This window comes from Sturnira hondurensis, unplaced genomic scaffold (genome assembly GCF_014824575.4).
Source record: "Sturnira hondurensis isolate 20B ecotype Veracruz unplaced genomic scaffold, ASM1482457v3 Scaffold0009664, whole genome shotgun sequence".
Classification (NCBI taxonomy): domain Eukaryota; kingdom Metazoa; phylum Chordata; class Mammalia; order Chiroptera; family Phyllostomidae; genus Sturnira; species Sturnira hondurensis.
In genome coordinates, this window is record NW_028082295.1 from 1512753 (window position 1) to 1530103 (window position 17351).

The 17351-nt window shown below is 38.5% G+C and overlaps 1 protein-coding gene across 50 annotated transcripts in view; it reads left to right on the top strand.

The window, feature by feature from the left end:
* The window catches only part of MAP4K4 (mitogen-activated protein kinase kinase kinase kinase 4), a 199304-nt gene that overhangs the window by 136619 nt on the left and 45334 nt on the right, over positions 1–17351 (top strand). For all 50 annotated transcript variants that reach the window (XM_037057278.1, XM_037057291.1, XM_037057274.1 and 47 more), the window contains 2 exons: positions 869–941; positions 2408–2618. In XM_037057278.1, coding sequence (XP_036913173.1) covers positions 869–941; positions 2408–2618 — 284 coding nt within the window. The remainder of the gene's footprint in view (positions 1–868; positions 942–2407; positions 2619–17351) is intronic.

A 17351-nucleotide genomic window follows, 5' to 3' on the forward strand; every position in this document is an offset into this window, starting at 1 on the left:
TTATATGTAGTAGATCATGTTTCTTACCAAGAACTGCTTTTAAACTTAGGTCCCTGGAATAAGTTAGAAATGTACTTCTCGTTTGTGAAGAGATTTTGTATTATAAATTTCTTCAACCTTTCTAGTTTTGATTGCTCCATGGAATAAAACAGCACTCTGAAAGCCAGGTACTGATATTAAGCTGAGGGTCCAATGAAACAGAGTATTATTTTCAGTAAAATGTCACAAAACCTGTTTAAGTGAAAATAATTTACTCATATTGAAGCTTTTGCTTAGTCTGGTCTAAGGAGAGCCACTTTTGTCTCCTTTTGTCTCCCTGATTTCACCTTTATAATTGGTGGAACTGATTTTGTTTGTTTGTTTTTTCCTGCTATAAGTATCTTCTTCATATTTTACTTTTTATCAGCCCAGTAGACTTTCTGTCTGCAGCACTTTAGGTAGATCCTCAAATACTATTGTAATAATAAATCTTTTAGTTGCCTTAGTTTGGGCAGTTTAAATCTCTTTCTTATGAATTTTGGCATCAAAGTGGATTTAGAATTTCTGAACTTACCAGCACTTTGGGGCCCTTTTTCTTCTGTGTGGAGGGCTCTGGAGCCTCAGTGACTGCCCTGCTTCCCCTCAGCAGTACATCGCCTGAGCAGATGCAGTAGAATCTGCTCTTGACTGGCAAGTGAGCAAGGATAGGCCAGGGTCTTGCCACCACTTATTGTGGGAAAGTTGTGTCTTGTTTTCCCCAAGTTCTCTATGTACATTGTTATTTTCACAAAGAGTATATTGTTTATTTTCTTCCTAATCCTCTTGGAGATGCTTGCCTGTACGTGTATGTGTCATGATTTGTGAACTGTCCTATTGATTTTTTTAATAGATGAAACTGAATATGAGTACAGTGGCAGTGAGGAAGAGGAGGAGGAAGTGCCTGAACAGGAAGGAGAGCCAAGGTAATGATAAAACCACTGTTCAGCTTCCTGCACTATGAAGAGTAATGCCAGGATTTCAAAAGATTAATTTCTCTGTCATGTGACAAATCTTAAATTACTTTGAAAGTGCTTTAATATTATCTTCTGTTCTTCTCTATTTGTTGAAAGCCTCCTGTAAATATTTTCTCACTCTGGATCCCCTTACCCAGTGGTTCTTTACCAAGATTGCATTGCTTTCCTTCCCCCAGTCACTTGGAAATGGGTGGGCTGTGTTTGGTTCAGCGGAGGGGAGCTTGCTGCTGGCATTCAGTAGTCTGGCTTGTGGATGGTAAAGGTCTTATAGTGCATGAAACTACCCTCCACACACAGTTGTCCACTCATGGGCCAGTAGGACTACACCAACTGAAAACACTACAGTTTTCCCCCAAACATTTTTATTTGTTTGTTTTGCTGTTCCCACAAGGGTGGCGAGACCAGCATTTCATTCCCTTTATTGGGGTATATTCTCTCCTGACCTATTTTATAGGCCATGTTTTTGTTATCTCTGGCTTCCCAATGTATAACGAAGCAGAAGGGTGAAGGGTTGGTAGTATGAACCTCACTGTAACTAATTAATCAGGAAATAGAGGATTTTAAAATTTAATATTGGTCTTGGCTGGTTCTTGCTGTGGTCACACGTAACTGACTAATTGAACACAGGGGATGGAGGAGTGTAAGATCTGAGGGGAGCCAGTGCAGAGGATGTCAGCTTGAAGTTATCCATAGCAAGAGAGAAGATAATTTATTGAAAAAATCCATAATATCTTTTTCTTTTTACAGAGAAAGTTTGAATTCATTTGAAAGTAAAACTTTTAATTTGAACTGAGTTCATGAGCAATGTAATTATTTTTGGATAGGAGCATGATCTAATGAAGGAGGTTGTGTAAGGAGATTTATTTGCCATGTTACTCTGGGTGTTTTGGAAGTGGAGGGGGGACCATCTAGGAATGATGCTGTTTAATCAGTGGTTAATTTTGGGGACTCACTTTGGCTTAGCTGCTGACCCTGAAAATAGGGAAAGTGGAAGAGAATATGTGATATGACTTGGTGTACCAAGATGAAGAAAATGAAGGGTAAGGTAAGTACTGGAGGTTACTCTGATACTTCTTTCCTGGCAGACCCAGAACATGATGTTGCTTTTATTGATGAGAAATAAGGTCGTCAGAGAGGGACTGAATATGAAAGATGGTGATTTCAACTTTTAAATTTAGAGTTTGAGTTATGTGAGAATCCTAACTAGAGATTTCTTGTTAAGCAAACATGCCGGCCAGAGTTTTCGGATATTTATGAAATGGATGAAAAGTAATAAAATGTATTATTGACTTGTACATGCAGTAATTGCCATGGACTTACTAGCTGAGACTCAGGGTGGGAGTAAGTCATTGAGACAGTGACTGTGAGGCTGTGAAAGTTGTCTGCACTCTTGAAATCCCTGCTTCCTCCTGCAGTTCCATTGTCAATGTGCCCGGTGAGTCCACTCTGCGGCGGGATTTCCTGAGACTGCAGCAGGAGAATAAGGAACGCACTGAGGCTCTTCGGAGACAACAGCTCCTGCAGGAGCAGCAGCTCCGGGAACAGGAGGAATATAAAAGGCAGCTGCTGGCAGAGAGACAGAAACGGATTGAGCAGCAGAAAGAACAGAGGCGGCGACTAGAAGAGGTAGAAATAGAAAATGTCCAAGTTGATTTTCTCTTCTTTTGGTCACATTGGTAACCAGACATTGACAGGCATCTCTCTGTAACCTCTGGAAGTGCTACCTTCCCCCTGGCAAAGCTGTTCAGTAGCTTCTCAAGGAAAGCCTGTGCTTCCGAGGGGCAGGTCTTCACATTGCTTCAGGTTGTAGTAAAGGTTTTTTTGCTTGTATAGACTTACAGGGACCTGCCCCACCGTGACTCAGCATCATTTCTGTAATAGAGGCAAAGAGCGACAGGGTCCCAAAGATAGCATCACACTGATTCTAGAGGCTGTTTTCATTGTGGTTTAAATTGGCTAGCTCAGGCTTGACCTGATTGCTTCCCATCCTTGGCCTTTTGGTTCAAGTTCTGAAACCCTCAGAATTTTTCACTTGCAAAACATTTCTCTACAAATGCCTTAACTTTAGGTATTTTTATAAATGCTTTAACTTCAGGTACATTTAAGAATAAGAGGTGAAGAAAAGAATTATACCTGGTATAATACAAATGCATTTTTGTACTTTTTACTCTCTCTTTATACTTTAGTTGTTAATGTGGCCTTAGTTATGTCCTGCTTTGGGGAAATACAGTTTGTACTGCCTGCTCATTTAAGTCATTAATACTGTTAACAATGGTGATGTGGTGACCCACAGGTTTTTCATTTTTAATTCACAGAAACATTTCCCTGTGTTTCACTTAGGGCTCAAAAGAGGTTTTTAATTTTCTTTTTCCAATTGCTTTTGTTATATACATTTCACAGCTCTAAATCTCTCATTCATAAGTAGTTTCTATTTCCATTTAATTTACATACCTAATTGTTTCATCTCACACCACAAAAAATACAAAATATATAAAGATATAGTATTAGTACAGTGCTCTATTGTATAAATATGATAACAACACGTGCTGTTACCCAAGTTATTTGAGTACATTTTGTGAGGGAAGTCTTTATTTTGTTTGCTGTGTTTATAACCTGAATTCCACGCACTTGATCATTTCTACTCTAGAAAGCCAGGGCTTGTTTAACAAGGAGACTCAGAATCTTCATCCAGAGTCTGTGGACTACTTTTAAAACTGTTCTCAATGCTCTGTGAGGATAATGGAGTGGTTTATTCAAGTTGCATGTTGACCATTTGGACTTACGGGAATACTTGAGTTTTGAGGCTCTATACTAGTTGTTTATCTAGAACATGCAGTTTTTTACTGTCCTTTCTAATCCTGGGCTGTAGTTTCCTTTATCACATGAAATAGATTAGTTTGGTGATTTATAACATGAAGTAGCAAGGCAGCTTGGCTCGTTTTTACCACAGGCCATAGGAACTGCTTTCAGGCCCAGTAGTGGTGAAATGAGTATCCATCAGGGAGCCTGTAAACATAGTAGGGAGCAAGGATTGCAGTGGCTCAAGGAGAGGAGTTGAAGTTCTAAAGCAGTGATGTTTTATTAGCTGAATAGAGGCTAAGAATTGCTTGTGTGAAATGAAAACTTTGCACTTACCATTTGTGTCATTTAGCTCTTTAATGTCAGCTTCTCAGTAAAAGCTCAAACTCAGAGTCACCTTCTGCATCTCTATCAGGAATGAGGGATCTGGGTTCTGAAACAGAATGTTTGCATAAATGTAATCCACTGGTTTGGATTCTTGATAATCTAGCTCCTTTTTATTAGCCTGGGTAATTAGCATTGTTTGTATTTGGGAATACAAATACAAACAGAAGATAATTTGGGAATATTTGAGCCACAAATGGTTTGTGGCCCTTTATTGGCATTAAAGGTTCAATCAGAACTGTTTGGGGAATGAGGATTTCTTTTGTTATTAGCAAAATAGATAAAGATGGTCAGCCTCACTCATAAGACAAGTAACAATTAAACCTAAAAGGGGATACCTTTCTACCTGTTAGTGGTAAAAAAAAAAAAAAGGTCCAAAAGTTGAGGTTGTGAGAAAGCACAATACAGATGTCATTTCTTTGAAACTGCCACAAAATAAGGCCTACTGGGGTTAGGACTTCTTTAAGAAATCTGTCTGTAAGTATATACTCCCATTTTCCTTTAGTGCTCTGTTGGCATTTGCTGCTGCTGGCATCTCTCCCCTTTGTTTTTTTGTACTTCCTCCTCCTTGGCTCCTGTGTAAACTAGAGATCATGGAAGTCCTTGCAGGTATTTTTGAGTGAAGTTTTTGTTTATGTTTTCCATTTTCTTTGTTGCTTTTGGGTGGTTCAGAGAGGAAAAGCAGGGGATGCTGAGTTCATGCAGCCAAATTTATACTGGTAGTTTCATGCACCCCTTTCCTTTCCCTCACCTGTTTGTGCCCCCAGTCTCTCTCTTCTGAGTATGCTCACTGTTACTCAGGGAATACGATCCACATTCAGAATGCCATGTGATGAACATCTCCCATCACCAGTTTTAATATTACCTTTCATGTTTGGATACATCTTCACAGCTTTAGATCATATAGAATTTTGTCTCTAGCTATTTTTTATCCATAAAAATGGTTCACAGGCTAGCTTTTCCTCCTATTCTCACCTATTTTCTGTTTTGAGCAAAAATGAAGAATATCTCATTGTATTGTGCTGTTTTTTAAATTAATTTTTAAAGATTTTATTTATTTATTTATTTATCTTTACAGGGGAAGGAGAGAGGGAGAGAAACATCAGTGTATGGTTGCCTTTCGTGTGTCCCCTGCTGGGAGTTGGCCTGCAGGGAACTGGCCTGCAACCCAGGCATGTGCCCTGACTGGGAATCGAACCACGATCCTCTGGTTCACAGGCCTGTGGTCAATCCACTGAGCTACACCAGCCAGGGCTTAAATTAATTTTTGGTTTGGTACCTGTTAACTTTTCCTCCCTACTCCCATGACATCCACTTACTTGATTAGCATATTTTTTCATTCTTTGTCTAAGTTTAATAAAAATATTAGACAAGATGTTGTCTTTGAGAAAACTCGATCAGTAATCTAAGTCAACATTACTACTTTAATTAGTGTACCATTATTTTCTATTAAAGTGCTTTTTAATTTTTATTTATTATTTATTAAATTTATTGGGATGACACTATTTTATAGAGTCATACAGGTTTCAGGTGTACATTTCTATGATGCATGATCTGTATATTTCATTATGTGCCCACCACCCAAAGTCATATCATCTTCCGTCACTATATATTTTGTCCCCTTTACCCTTTTCTACTCCCACCACTCATCCCCTTCCCTCTGGTAACCACCATGCTATTGTCTGTTTCTGTGAGTTTCAGTTTTATATCCCACATATGATTGGAATTATGTGGTTTTTAGCTTTTTCTATTTAGCTTAGCATAATAGTCTCAAGATCTATCTATGTTGTCAAAAATGGCACTATTTCATCTTTTCTTATGGCTGAGTAGTATTCCATAGTAAATATGTATCACATCTCTTTTTATCCATTCCACACTTTGGATAAGGTTTTGAAGCTATTACATATATAAGTTTCCTGTCTCCTAGTCTATACGTCTTCATTTTGACTTCATGGAAACTGTCAAATTATTGGTAAAAGCAAGATATATTTGTTTGTGTTTTGGTGTGCTACTTTTAGAAAGGCTATGATGCCATCACAACAGCACTACATTCCTTTTCTTTATTTTTTTAAATTTCCTTTTATTTATTTTTTAATGAGTTTTTAAAAAATTTTTTTAAAGATTTTTTAAATATATTTTGTTGATTATACCATTACAGTTGTTCTATTCCCCCCTTCATTCCCCTCCACCCGCACACTCCCTCCCCCACCATTCTCCCCTCCTTAGTTTATAACCACGTGTCTCAAGTTCTTTAGATTCTATATTTCCCCCACTATTCTCGCCCTCCTCCTATCTATTTTCTACCTACCTTCTATGCTATTTTCTGTGCCTTCTACCCCCTTCTCCCCCTCCCACACCCCTGTTTCTAACCCTCCATGTGTTCTTCATTTCTATGGTTCCACTCCTGATCTAGCTGTCCTCTTGGTTTGCTTTTGTTTTAGGTGTGGTTGTTAATAACTGTGTGTTTGCTGTCCTTTCACTGTTCATATTTTTCATCTTCTTTTTCTTATATAAGTCCCTTTAGCATTTCATATAATAAGGGCTTGGTGATGATGAACTCCTTGAACTTGACCTTATCTGAGAAGCACTTTATCTGTCCTTCCATTCTAAATGAAAGTTTTGCTGGATAAAGCAATCTTGGCTGTAGGTCTTTGGATTTCATGACTTGGAATACTTCTTTCCAGCCCCTTCTTGCCTGGAAGGTCTCTTTTGAGAAATCTGCTGACAGTCTGATGGGTACTCCTTTGTAGGTGACTGTCCCCTTATCCCTTGATGCTTCTAGGATTCTCTCCTTCATTTTGGTTTTGGCTAATGTAATTATGATGTGCCTTGGTGTGTTCCTTCTTGGGTCCACCTTCTTTGGGACTCTCTGAGCTTCCTGAATTTCCTGGAAGTCTATTTCCTTTGCCAGACTGGGGAAGTTCTCCTTTATTATTTGTTCAAATACGTTTTCCACTCATGGCTGTTCCTTTCCCCCTTCTGGTACCCCTATAATCCAGATGTTGGAACGTTTAAAGATGTCCTGGAGGTTCCTAAGCCTCTCCTCATTTTTTTGAATTCTCATTTCTTCATTCCTTTCTGGTGGGATGTTTTGTTCTTCCTTCTGGTCCATTCCATTGATTTGAGTCCCAGTTTCCTTTCCATCACTATTGGTTTCCTGTGCATCTCCCTTCATTTCAATTAGTTTAGCCTTCATATGTTCCTCTAATTTGTGACTGTGTTCCTCTAATTTGTGGCTATAATCTACCAGTTCTGTGAGCATCCTGATAAATAGTGTCTTGAATTGTGCTTCTGAGAGGCTGGCAATTTCTCGGGTCACTTAGAGTTATTGGCTCTGGGACTTTGAGTTCTTCTTGCGCCATATTTTGGGCTGTTTGTGCCTGTTCCGTAGTAGGATCAGAGCCCTAAAGTGTTCACTAGAGCAGGGCAACTAAGTCGCTCGGTTGTGACGTTGTATGTGGGGGCGGGGTCAAAGAGGGACAATGGCTTCCCTCTGCCGCCTGCCACCGGCACCGCAGCCACCACCGTCACCAGGCCCATGCGTTTCGTTCCACTGCACGAGAGAGTGCCACCGCCGTCAGCCCTCCACCACTGGGTTCGCCCTCTGGGGCCTTCGGGGTCGTCTCACTGTGTGCGAATGTGCGACCGAGGTCAGTCTGCCCCACACCCTGACTGGTTCCGGGCTGCCTGCGCATCTAGGTCGGGGGATCAGTCCTGCCCCACCCAGCTCCGCTGCTGGGCTCCGCCTCTCTTACCATCCCCCTTGAACGGTTCGTAGTTGTCGGACTTCCGTATAATTCCGTTTTCTGGTCTTTGGGTGTGTCCTAGTTCTCCAAACCTTTGTTGTATTCCAATTTGGTTGTGGGAAAAGGCACAGTGTTTCCACCTATGCCTCCATCTTGGCAGAAGTCCTTTTATTTATTTTTAACTGTGTATAAATGATCTTTTTTAGTATAGGTGGGAGTCAAAATCAATCTTTCTTTTTGAGATTACAACTTATCCTTTTTTTGAATATTTACTTATTTTTAAATATTTTATTTATTTCTTTTTAGAGGGGAAGTAAAGGAGAGAGGGAGAGAAATATCAATGTATGGTTGCCTTTCTTGCGTCCGCTGCTGGGAACTGGCCTGCAACCCAGGCATGTGCTCTGACTGGGAATCGAACTGCGACCCTTTGTTTTGCAGGCTCAATCCACTGAGCTACGCCAGCCAGGGCTCTTATCATTTTCTTTAAAAATAACCCCAAAATAGGGGGTCCCAATTCCTTATATTTCCCTTTTGTGGAGAAGACCCTGGCATGTGCTCTATAGACTTGAATTTTTGCTGCTAAATCCAATCAAGAATCTCACCAAGCAGGCCACCTCTTTTATTTTGCTACTGTTTCTCCCTTTCTGTTCTTTTTCTTTTCTTTTTTAATCCTCACCTGAGGATCTGTTTATTGATTGTTTTTTGGCAGGAGAAGGGGAAGGGGGGGGGCACAGAGAGAGAGAAACATCAATTGGTTGCCTCCTGTATATGCCCCAACCAGGAACTGAACCTGTGTAACCATTTGGTGTTTGAGACAACCCTTGAACCAGCTAAGCCGCCTGGCCAGGGCTCCCTTTCTTTTCTAGAACAAACGCTGCTGGTGGGACATTCAGGACTTGTATATCTCAGTATTTTTCTGCAGTTACAAAGAATGACTTTCTATCTCTGTGATCTTTTCCTTTCAAAGTTTTTTTTCCCCTAGAGTTGCCATTGCCCGTTTGTGATTTGGGGAAATTTGCTTTCCTCCAGTAAGGGGTAAATGTTAGTGTGAGCCTTAGCAGTTTCTTTGCTTTTTCTTCTACCCAGAGGACATTTCATTTCTATCTTATCTACAAATTTCAAAGTGGCAAAAATTTTAGAGAGGTGGGTGGAAATTGAAGAAATTAAAAACAAATGGAAGCAAGAGAAAAAATTTTTTGTGAAATGAGTATAGTACTAAAGCTAACTTGTAACATTAGGGAAGCAGGAGTTTCTAAGAAAAGAATTAATAAACTGTGACGTGTTTGTTGTGTATTTTTTCGATATGAGATCTTTGGAGGTATGATAAACTCACCCTAGCAGTGTTTCCATGCATTTTAAAGAAATAGGAACTGTTTCTTTACCCCTCTTTGTCTACAAGAAGGCATTTGCTTGGCCAGTCACTCATATCTCACATTAAGAGCACGTGTTAGTCCATTTCCAGCTGTGCTCTCTGCAGTAGTCTCTGTGGTAGGCATGCAGGTACCCCTCTAGCCCAGACCTAATCTTCTGCCAAGTCAGCAGCTTTGATATTGTGTAGAGGGTAGTGCTTTTGTCATTCAGAACTCCCTGTAGGTTCATAAATGTTCTTCTGGTATCCAAGTCTAGTGTTTGTTTATATTTACAGTTATGTTTTGTAAGAATTAGTTTAATTCAGCAAACATTATTTGCTGCCTAAAATGGAGAAGGGAACCTTTAGGGAGAAGCAGATAGTTTCTCTATTATCAGTAGACATATTTAGAAAAGTTTTTAGAACTTTGTTAGGCAAAAACATTGCCTTTAAATACCAAACTAGAAAGGGAACTTTAAGATCATTAAAGTATAGTTGGAAAAGTACATATTTACTCAAGCATGCTTGGAAAGATTTAAGTAATAAGCAGATCTTTTTATAAAGTTGAGAGATTTGGAAATCACGGCATCATGCAGTTTCTCAATTTGTCTAATTTTGTTTCCAAAGAAATAATGACTTAAGGAGATAATGACACCAGTTTGCAGATGCTTTATAGGATTATGTTTATGTTATCTTTATCATTCTCAGCAGGGTAAACCCAAAAGGACATGTTCATTAGATTCTCCTAGGTTTTGTTTTATGAAATCACAGGAATAAGGTTAATCTAGTATGGAAGGATGTCACTTAGTTGATATTTCATTTTTGGCCATTTTCTTGCTTTTACTGTAATCACCTATTAAGCTATATTTTACTAAGGCCTTTTTAAACTTTTCATTATGCCCTCAGATCCTGCAGTTGAGGACCTGTTCTGACTATAGCAGTTTTTATGGTTGGTAGTTAAAATTCTTGCTCTTGGTCGTGTTTACAGTTTCAGATACTAGAGCATCATATAGAAAAGGAGTCAGAGACTAAATTGTTCTTCTCCTTCGCCACTGGTGTCCCAACCAGGACTTGCTTAGTGAGCTCATCCTGGAAAATTTACCACTTTCCATATTGTCTTGTGGATTTTTAAAAAATGTGTTATTTGTCTTACTTATAGGACTTGTTGGAGAAGAAGCTATGTCTGATTCATCTTTGTGGACTGGTGTTACTTAATAACTATTTCTTAGATGGATGAACCAGTCATTTATAGTCCTAGATGTATCTCTGAAAAGAAAACGGTTGTTCTTAAATTTATGGTCGTTCTTAATTTTATGATCTTTCTTAAATGGACCTTTGGTCTTGAGACCTCAGATTGAGTTCCAGAGCCACCTTAAAGTACTTTAGCGGACCCTATAGAATATTCCTGGGCATAATGGGTATGTTATGTAAACTGTGGAGCACTATGCAAATGTAGGTCATCTTGAAAAGAGGGCTTTATGATTTGGTTGAGTTTGTAAGACGTAGAGACTTTACTCCAGTGCTACATGTTGAAGACAAAAATCACAGCTTTCATTTTGGATGTCAGGTGCTGGGAGTGAAGGTTAGATTTATAGTTCAAAAACGTATTTATTGTGATATTTACTACAAGGTGGAAAGGATTGAGTGAAACATGTTCATCTCACTCCAAGGAGCTTATTATCTTTCTTGTCTATTTCTTTCTCCAAGAGTATGGTATTTTCACAGGAAACTAAGTTTCCTTTCAGAGGCTTTTATTTAACAGTTGATCATCAACATAGCCTGTCCTTGTTTGTAAGATGCTTACTTTTATTTTATGATGTGCATTTATTAGAATAACTTCTAATTATTTTAATCAAATAATTACATAATTATTGATTTTGGACAACAGTTGAACGAAAACAACTTGAAGCTACTGACTTTGGGAAATCCCAGCGGAAAAAAATTTAGAGGAAAAATATTTAAAAAAGAAGTCCCAGTGAAATGACTGAAAAAATGGTATAAATAACAATGACGGTAAGAACAAGAAAGGAAACTGAATTGTGTTAGGACAAGGAAGAGAAAAACTAGAACACTAATACTGTAAATCCTGGAACAGTAAAAAATGGGAGGTGACAAGTGGGGCCCACAGCATATATTTATGGGGCAATTATACACCTCCACCCCATGCAGCCAGGCTGCTGTGCTCCCCACTCAGCATGAGCAGATATGTACACCTAGGAAAAGTTTCACAGAGGCTCAGAAAATGGAAGAATCTGGTACGGCTGTCCATATGGAGAAAGATGCTGAAAATAAGAGCAGTAAGTGTGTGGATGCAAATATGCTCCCTTTCCTCAAACAAGCGCCCATAGTGTTGGCAGTCATGCTTATTACAAACACTCTCCCTTCAACCCAGGCAGGGGGATATAAGGCTCCAGTGAAGTGATTGTGCTGCTGCTTCACAGTCACCTTACTCTAAAGCTTAATTGTTAGCAAGTGCTATCTATAGCCTTCATTGTTTTCTACTATCTTTTATATGTGGACACTGAGAAAAGCCTTTAACATGAGCCTGCCATCAAATTTTCAGAAGGTGGTGGAGAAGTGAATGGAGGTCACACTAACCTCCTCCTGGGACCAATCTGGAATTACAACAAAGTTATAGAGAAATCACCCAGGACAAACAACTGGACAATAGTGAGAGAGAAGCCTTATAACCTCAGACAGACAGAAGAATCAGCTTCAGCACAATCTGGTAGGGAGTGTGTGGGAGACATGAGAGGGCTGGCTGGGCACCCACTGGCAGCAGTGCCAGAGTGATAACTTAAGCAGCCAGTTGGATGCTCCTGAGAAGTGTGTTGTCTAAACCCTAAGCTGGGACCCCCAGCATAGAGCACCGGAGACCCCCAAAAAGTGCACAGATAATATCCAGGAGTGAAAAGCAGCAGGGTTGCTTTCTGCCAGAGGGGGACAGCTGGAGATGCAAAGAGCTGTTGAAAGGGCCAATACACAAATTTTCATTTGTAAACACTTACCTGGGCTCCAGCAAAGGGGTGGAGGCAGAGTGGACTAGAGATTCCTGAGGATATAATGGGGACGAAAGCTTTGGGAAGAGAACTGAGACACTAGCAGTCAGGATCCTGATGATAAGTCATCCACCATATATCAGCAGCATCTTGCTCAGACCATTCCCCTCTGAGCAGCAGCAGCAGCCTGAGGGGAAACGATAGCCCCGAGCCCTGGAAGGACTCTGCTCCACCTATGGTGCTTAAGTCTCACTGCTGAGTGCAGAGTGACTGTATTAAGAACTGAAGGAGACAGACAGAGACAGTAGATCCCTGGAAATTTCAAACTGCCTTTGGTCAGACAGGGCCACTATCTGACATCAGCACAGGCAGATCTAGAAAGAAAAAACAGTGTACCTGCCCCATAGCATATAAGACAGGGTGGGTGGAGTAACCCATCAGTCAACCAGCTGGAGGGAAGGACCCATGAATGAATGACCCAACAACAATCAAAACCTAATTACATCTAGAGAACCAACATAATCGGCATAAAGCCAATCCCAAGAGCATCAAGTTTGGGAGATTAAGGAGACTGCACCACTGAATCACATAGGTCTCCAACTGTAGAAGTTCACACTACAAAGACAGGGAGTAAAAAAAAGATCAATTTATGAAACAGAAGCAAACAAGAAGAGTTTCCCCAAAAATGGGAAGACAGAGAAGCAACCCCCAATCGAAAGGAAAGGAGGAATCCCCTGATAAAGTGCTAAATTACATAGAAGCAAATAAACTATCAGATATTCAGTTCATAACAGTGATTATAAGAAAATTCAGTGAGCTCAGTGAGAATTACTAAAAGCTACAGGGAAGCTACAAGAAACTTAGTGTGAACTATGGCAGCATGAAAAAGGACATAGAAACTATCAAGTGCCCAACAGAAATGAATACAATTTCAGAATTGAAGAACAGAGTAGAAGGAATCAAAAGTAGGCTAGATAAAGCAGAGGATTCAGTCAGCAAGCTAGAAGACAAGGTAAAAAAAAAAAAAAACCTCCCAGAGAGAGCAAGAAGAGGAAAATAAGTCTTAAAAAGAAAGAAGAAGGGTTAATGGCCGTGGGGGACAACATGAAATGTAATAATATCCCTGTAATAGGGGTAACAGAAAGACAAGAAGAGGAGCAAGGGATAGAAAACCTATTCAAAGAAGTAATGATAGAAAACTTCCTTAATTAGATGAGAGAAAAAGTCATGTAAGTCCAAGAAGCACAAAGGTCCACAATCAAGATGAACCCAAAGAGGCCTACTTTAAGACACATAATTAAAATGGCAAAATTCAAAGACAAAGAGAGAATCTTAAAGGTAACAAGGGAGAAACAGTAACTTCCATACAAGGGAGCCCCAATAAGGCTAGCAGCTGATTTCTCAGAGAAACACTACAAGCCAGAAGGGAAAGGCAAGAAATATTCCAAGTAATGAAAAATAAACACCTGCAACCACGAATACTCTACGCAGCAAGGCTGTCGTTTAAAATGGAAGGTGAAATTAGGAATTTCCTGGACAAAAGAAAGATGAAAGCATACTCCTCCACCAAGCCAGCATTGCAAAATATGCTAAAGAATGCTTTAAGAAGATGAAGAAGAACAGTGAGAGACAGGGGGACACAGGTACAAGGGAAGAATGAGCAGCTACCTATCAGTAATAACTTTAAATATAAATGGATTAAATTATTCAATTAAAAGACATAGGGTAACTGAATAGATAAGAAAACATGGGCCAAACATATGCTACCTACAAGAGAACCACCTCTGAACAAAAGACCTACACAGATTGAAAATGAAGGGTTGGAAAAAATTATTCCAAAGAAATGGACAGTAAAACAAACCCAAGGTAGTAGCACTTATATCAGACAAAATAGACTTCAAAATAAAGTTTAAAAAAACAGACAGAAGAACACTTAATAATACTCAGGGGCAGAGTCCATCAAGAACACATAAATATTGTAAACATACATGCATGCAACATAGGAGCACCCAAATATATAAAGAAATTCTTGGAGGACTTCGTGAAAGATATGGACAGGAATGCAATTATAATAGGCAGTTTTAACACCCCACTGTCAAAGATGGATAGCTCCTTCAAACAAAATATCAACAAGGATATTGCAGCATTGAATGATGTCATAGATCAATAGGACTTAACTGTTTAATGTATATAGAGCCTGACATCCCAAAGAAGTAAAATACACAGTCTTTTTAATGCATTTGGAACAGTTTCGAAGATAGACCACACGATAGGATACAACACTAGCCTCAACAAATTCAAGAAAATTGAAATCATATCAAATATTTTCTTTGACCACAATGACTTGAATATAAAAACCAATCTCAAGGGGAAAAATCTCAAAAATATTTAAGCTCATGGAGACTGAATAGCATGCTATTAAACAGTGAATGGGTTAATAATGAGGTCAAGGAGGAAGTCAAAAGGGTTCCAGAAACAAATGAAAATGAACACACAACAGTCCAAAACCTATGGGACACAGCAGGGCAGTCCCAAGAGAGAAGTTCATAGCAATGCAGACCTACCTGAAAAAAAAAAATAGAAACACTCAAATGAACAACCTAATCGTACATCTGTAGGAACTGGAGGAACAACCAACAAAGCCCAGAGGGATTAGAAGGAAGGAAATAATCCAGATCATAGGAAAACTGAATGACATAGAGACTAAAAGAACATTTGAAATGATTAATAAATCCAGGAACTGGTTCTTTGAACCAGACTCATCAAGAAAAAAAGAGAGAGGACCTAAATAAACACAGAAATGAAAGAGGAGAAATGAAACACAGAAATTCAGAGATGAAAGAGGAGAGATTACAAGTGATACTACAGAAATAAAAAGGATTATAAGAAACTACTGTGAAGAGCTATATGCCAAGAAATTTGAAAACCTAGGTGACATGGACAAATTTCTAGAAAAATGTAATCTTCCACAACTGAGTGAAGAAGAAATAGAAAGCATGATCAAATTGATAACAGCTAGTGAAATTGAAGTAATAATAAACAAAACTCCCAACACACAAATCCCTGGACCAGACAGTTTCACAGGAGAATTTTACAAAACTTTTAAGGAAAAGCTAATCCCAAACCTTCTCACACTATTACAAAAAAATCCAAGAACAGGGAAGATTCCCAAAGTCTTTACATGAGACCAGCATCATCCTAATTGAAAAACCAGACAAAGACAGAGAAAGAAAGCTACAGGCCAGTATTGCTGATGAACATAGACTCTAAAATCCTCAACAACATAGTGGCAAATCTCATCCAGCAATACATTGAAAATATCATACACCATGATCAAGTGGGAATCATCCCAGGGATGCAAGGATGGTACAATATTCACAAATCAGTAAATGTAATATATCACATAAAAAGAAAGACAAAAATCACATCATATCAATAGGTACAGAAAAAAATACTTCATAATATTACAGCACCCATTTATGATAAAAACACTCAATAAGGTAAGGTATAGAGGGAGCATTCCTCAACATGATAAAGGCTATATATGAGAAACCTACAGCCAACATCATACTCAATGGACAAAAACTAAATGCTTTTCCCACTAAGATCAGGAACAAGACAAGGGTGTATGCTTTCACCACTGTTATTCAACATTACATTGGAAATTATAGCCATGGCGATCAGACAAGAACAAGAAATAAAAGTCATCCAAATTGAAAGGAGGAAGCAAAAGTGTCATTGTTTGCAGATGACATGATAGTGTACATAGAAAACCCTATAGACTCCACCGAAAAACTACTTGACCTAATAAATGATTTTGTCAAAATAATGGGATACAAAGTCAATATTCAGAAATCAACAGCATTTTTGTACACCAACAATGAAATATCAGAAACAGGAGTCAGGGGAAAAATCCCTTTTGCTATAGCTACAAGAAAAATAAAGTGTCTAGGAGGAAACCTAACCAAGGAGGTAAAAGACCTATACTCAGAAAACTGTAAACACTGAAGAAAGAAATGAAGGAAGACACAAATAAATGGAAGCATATACCATGTTCATGGATTGTAAGAATTGTAATATATTATCAAAATGTCTATTCTGCCTTAAGCAATTTATGGATTCAACACATCCCTATTAAAGTAACAGTGACATTTCACAAATACAGAGCAGACATTTCGAAAATTTATATAGAACTATAAATGACCCCAAATAGCTGTAGAAAGTTTGAGAAAGAAGAACAGAGTCAGAGGGATCATCATACCTGACATCAAACTATATTACAAGGTCACTGTAATCAGAACAACCTGGAGTGACATGAGAAGAGACACAGGGACCAATAGAACAGAATAAAGAGCTGAGAAATAAACCCAAGACTCAATGGTCAATGAATATTCAACAAAGGGAAAAGAAGCATAAAATGGAGTAAAAATAGCCTCTTCAACAAATAGTCTTGGGAGAGCTGGACAGCCACATGCAGTAAAGTGAAATCCGACCACCAAGGTACACCATACACAAAAATAAATTCATGGTGAATGAAAGACTTAAATATCCGTTGTGACACCATAAAAGTCCTAGAGAAGAACATAGGCAAGAAATTTTTAGATATTCCACACAGCAATATCTTCACTGATATGTCTCCTAGAGCAAGGGACATAAAGGAAAGAATAAGCAAATGGGACTTCATCAAAACAAAAATAAATAAATAAATAATATTAATTGAGGACCTACTTGATACCAAGCAAAATATGAGTCAGGGAGGGATAACTAAATTAATGATGTGATTTTGACCAAGAAAAAAGCTTAAAAAATCACTGTATATTGTTTGACCTTTCCAAAGATTTATAATGCCCATTATTTTATTAATATCTCTGAGAAGAGATATTTAAGAAATGTTTACATTAAAGAAATGTATGTAACTTTGTTTTTAAAAAATAAATAAATAAAATAAAATAAAAACAAAAAGCTTCATGGCTAAAGAAAACATTAGTAAAATAAAAAGAGAACTAACTGTATTGGAAACTATATTTGCCAATGATACCTTGGACAAGGGTTTGATCTCTAAAATATATAAAGAATGTACAGG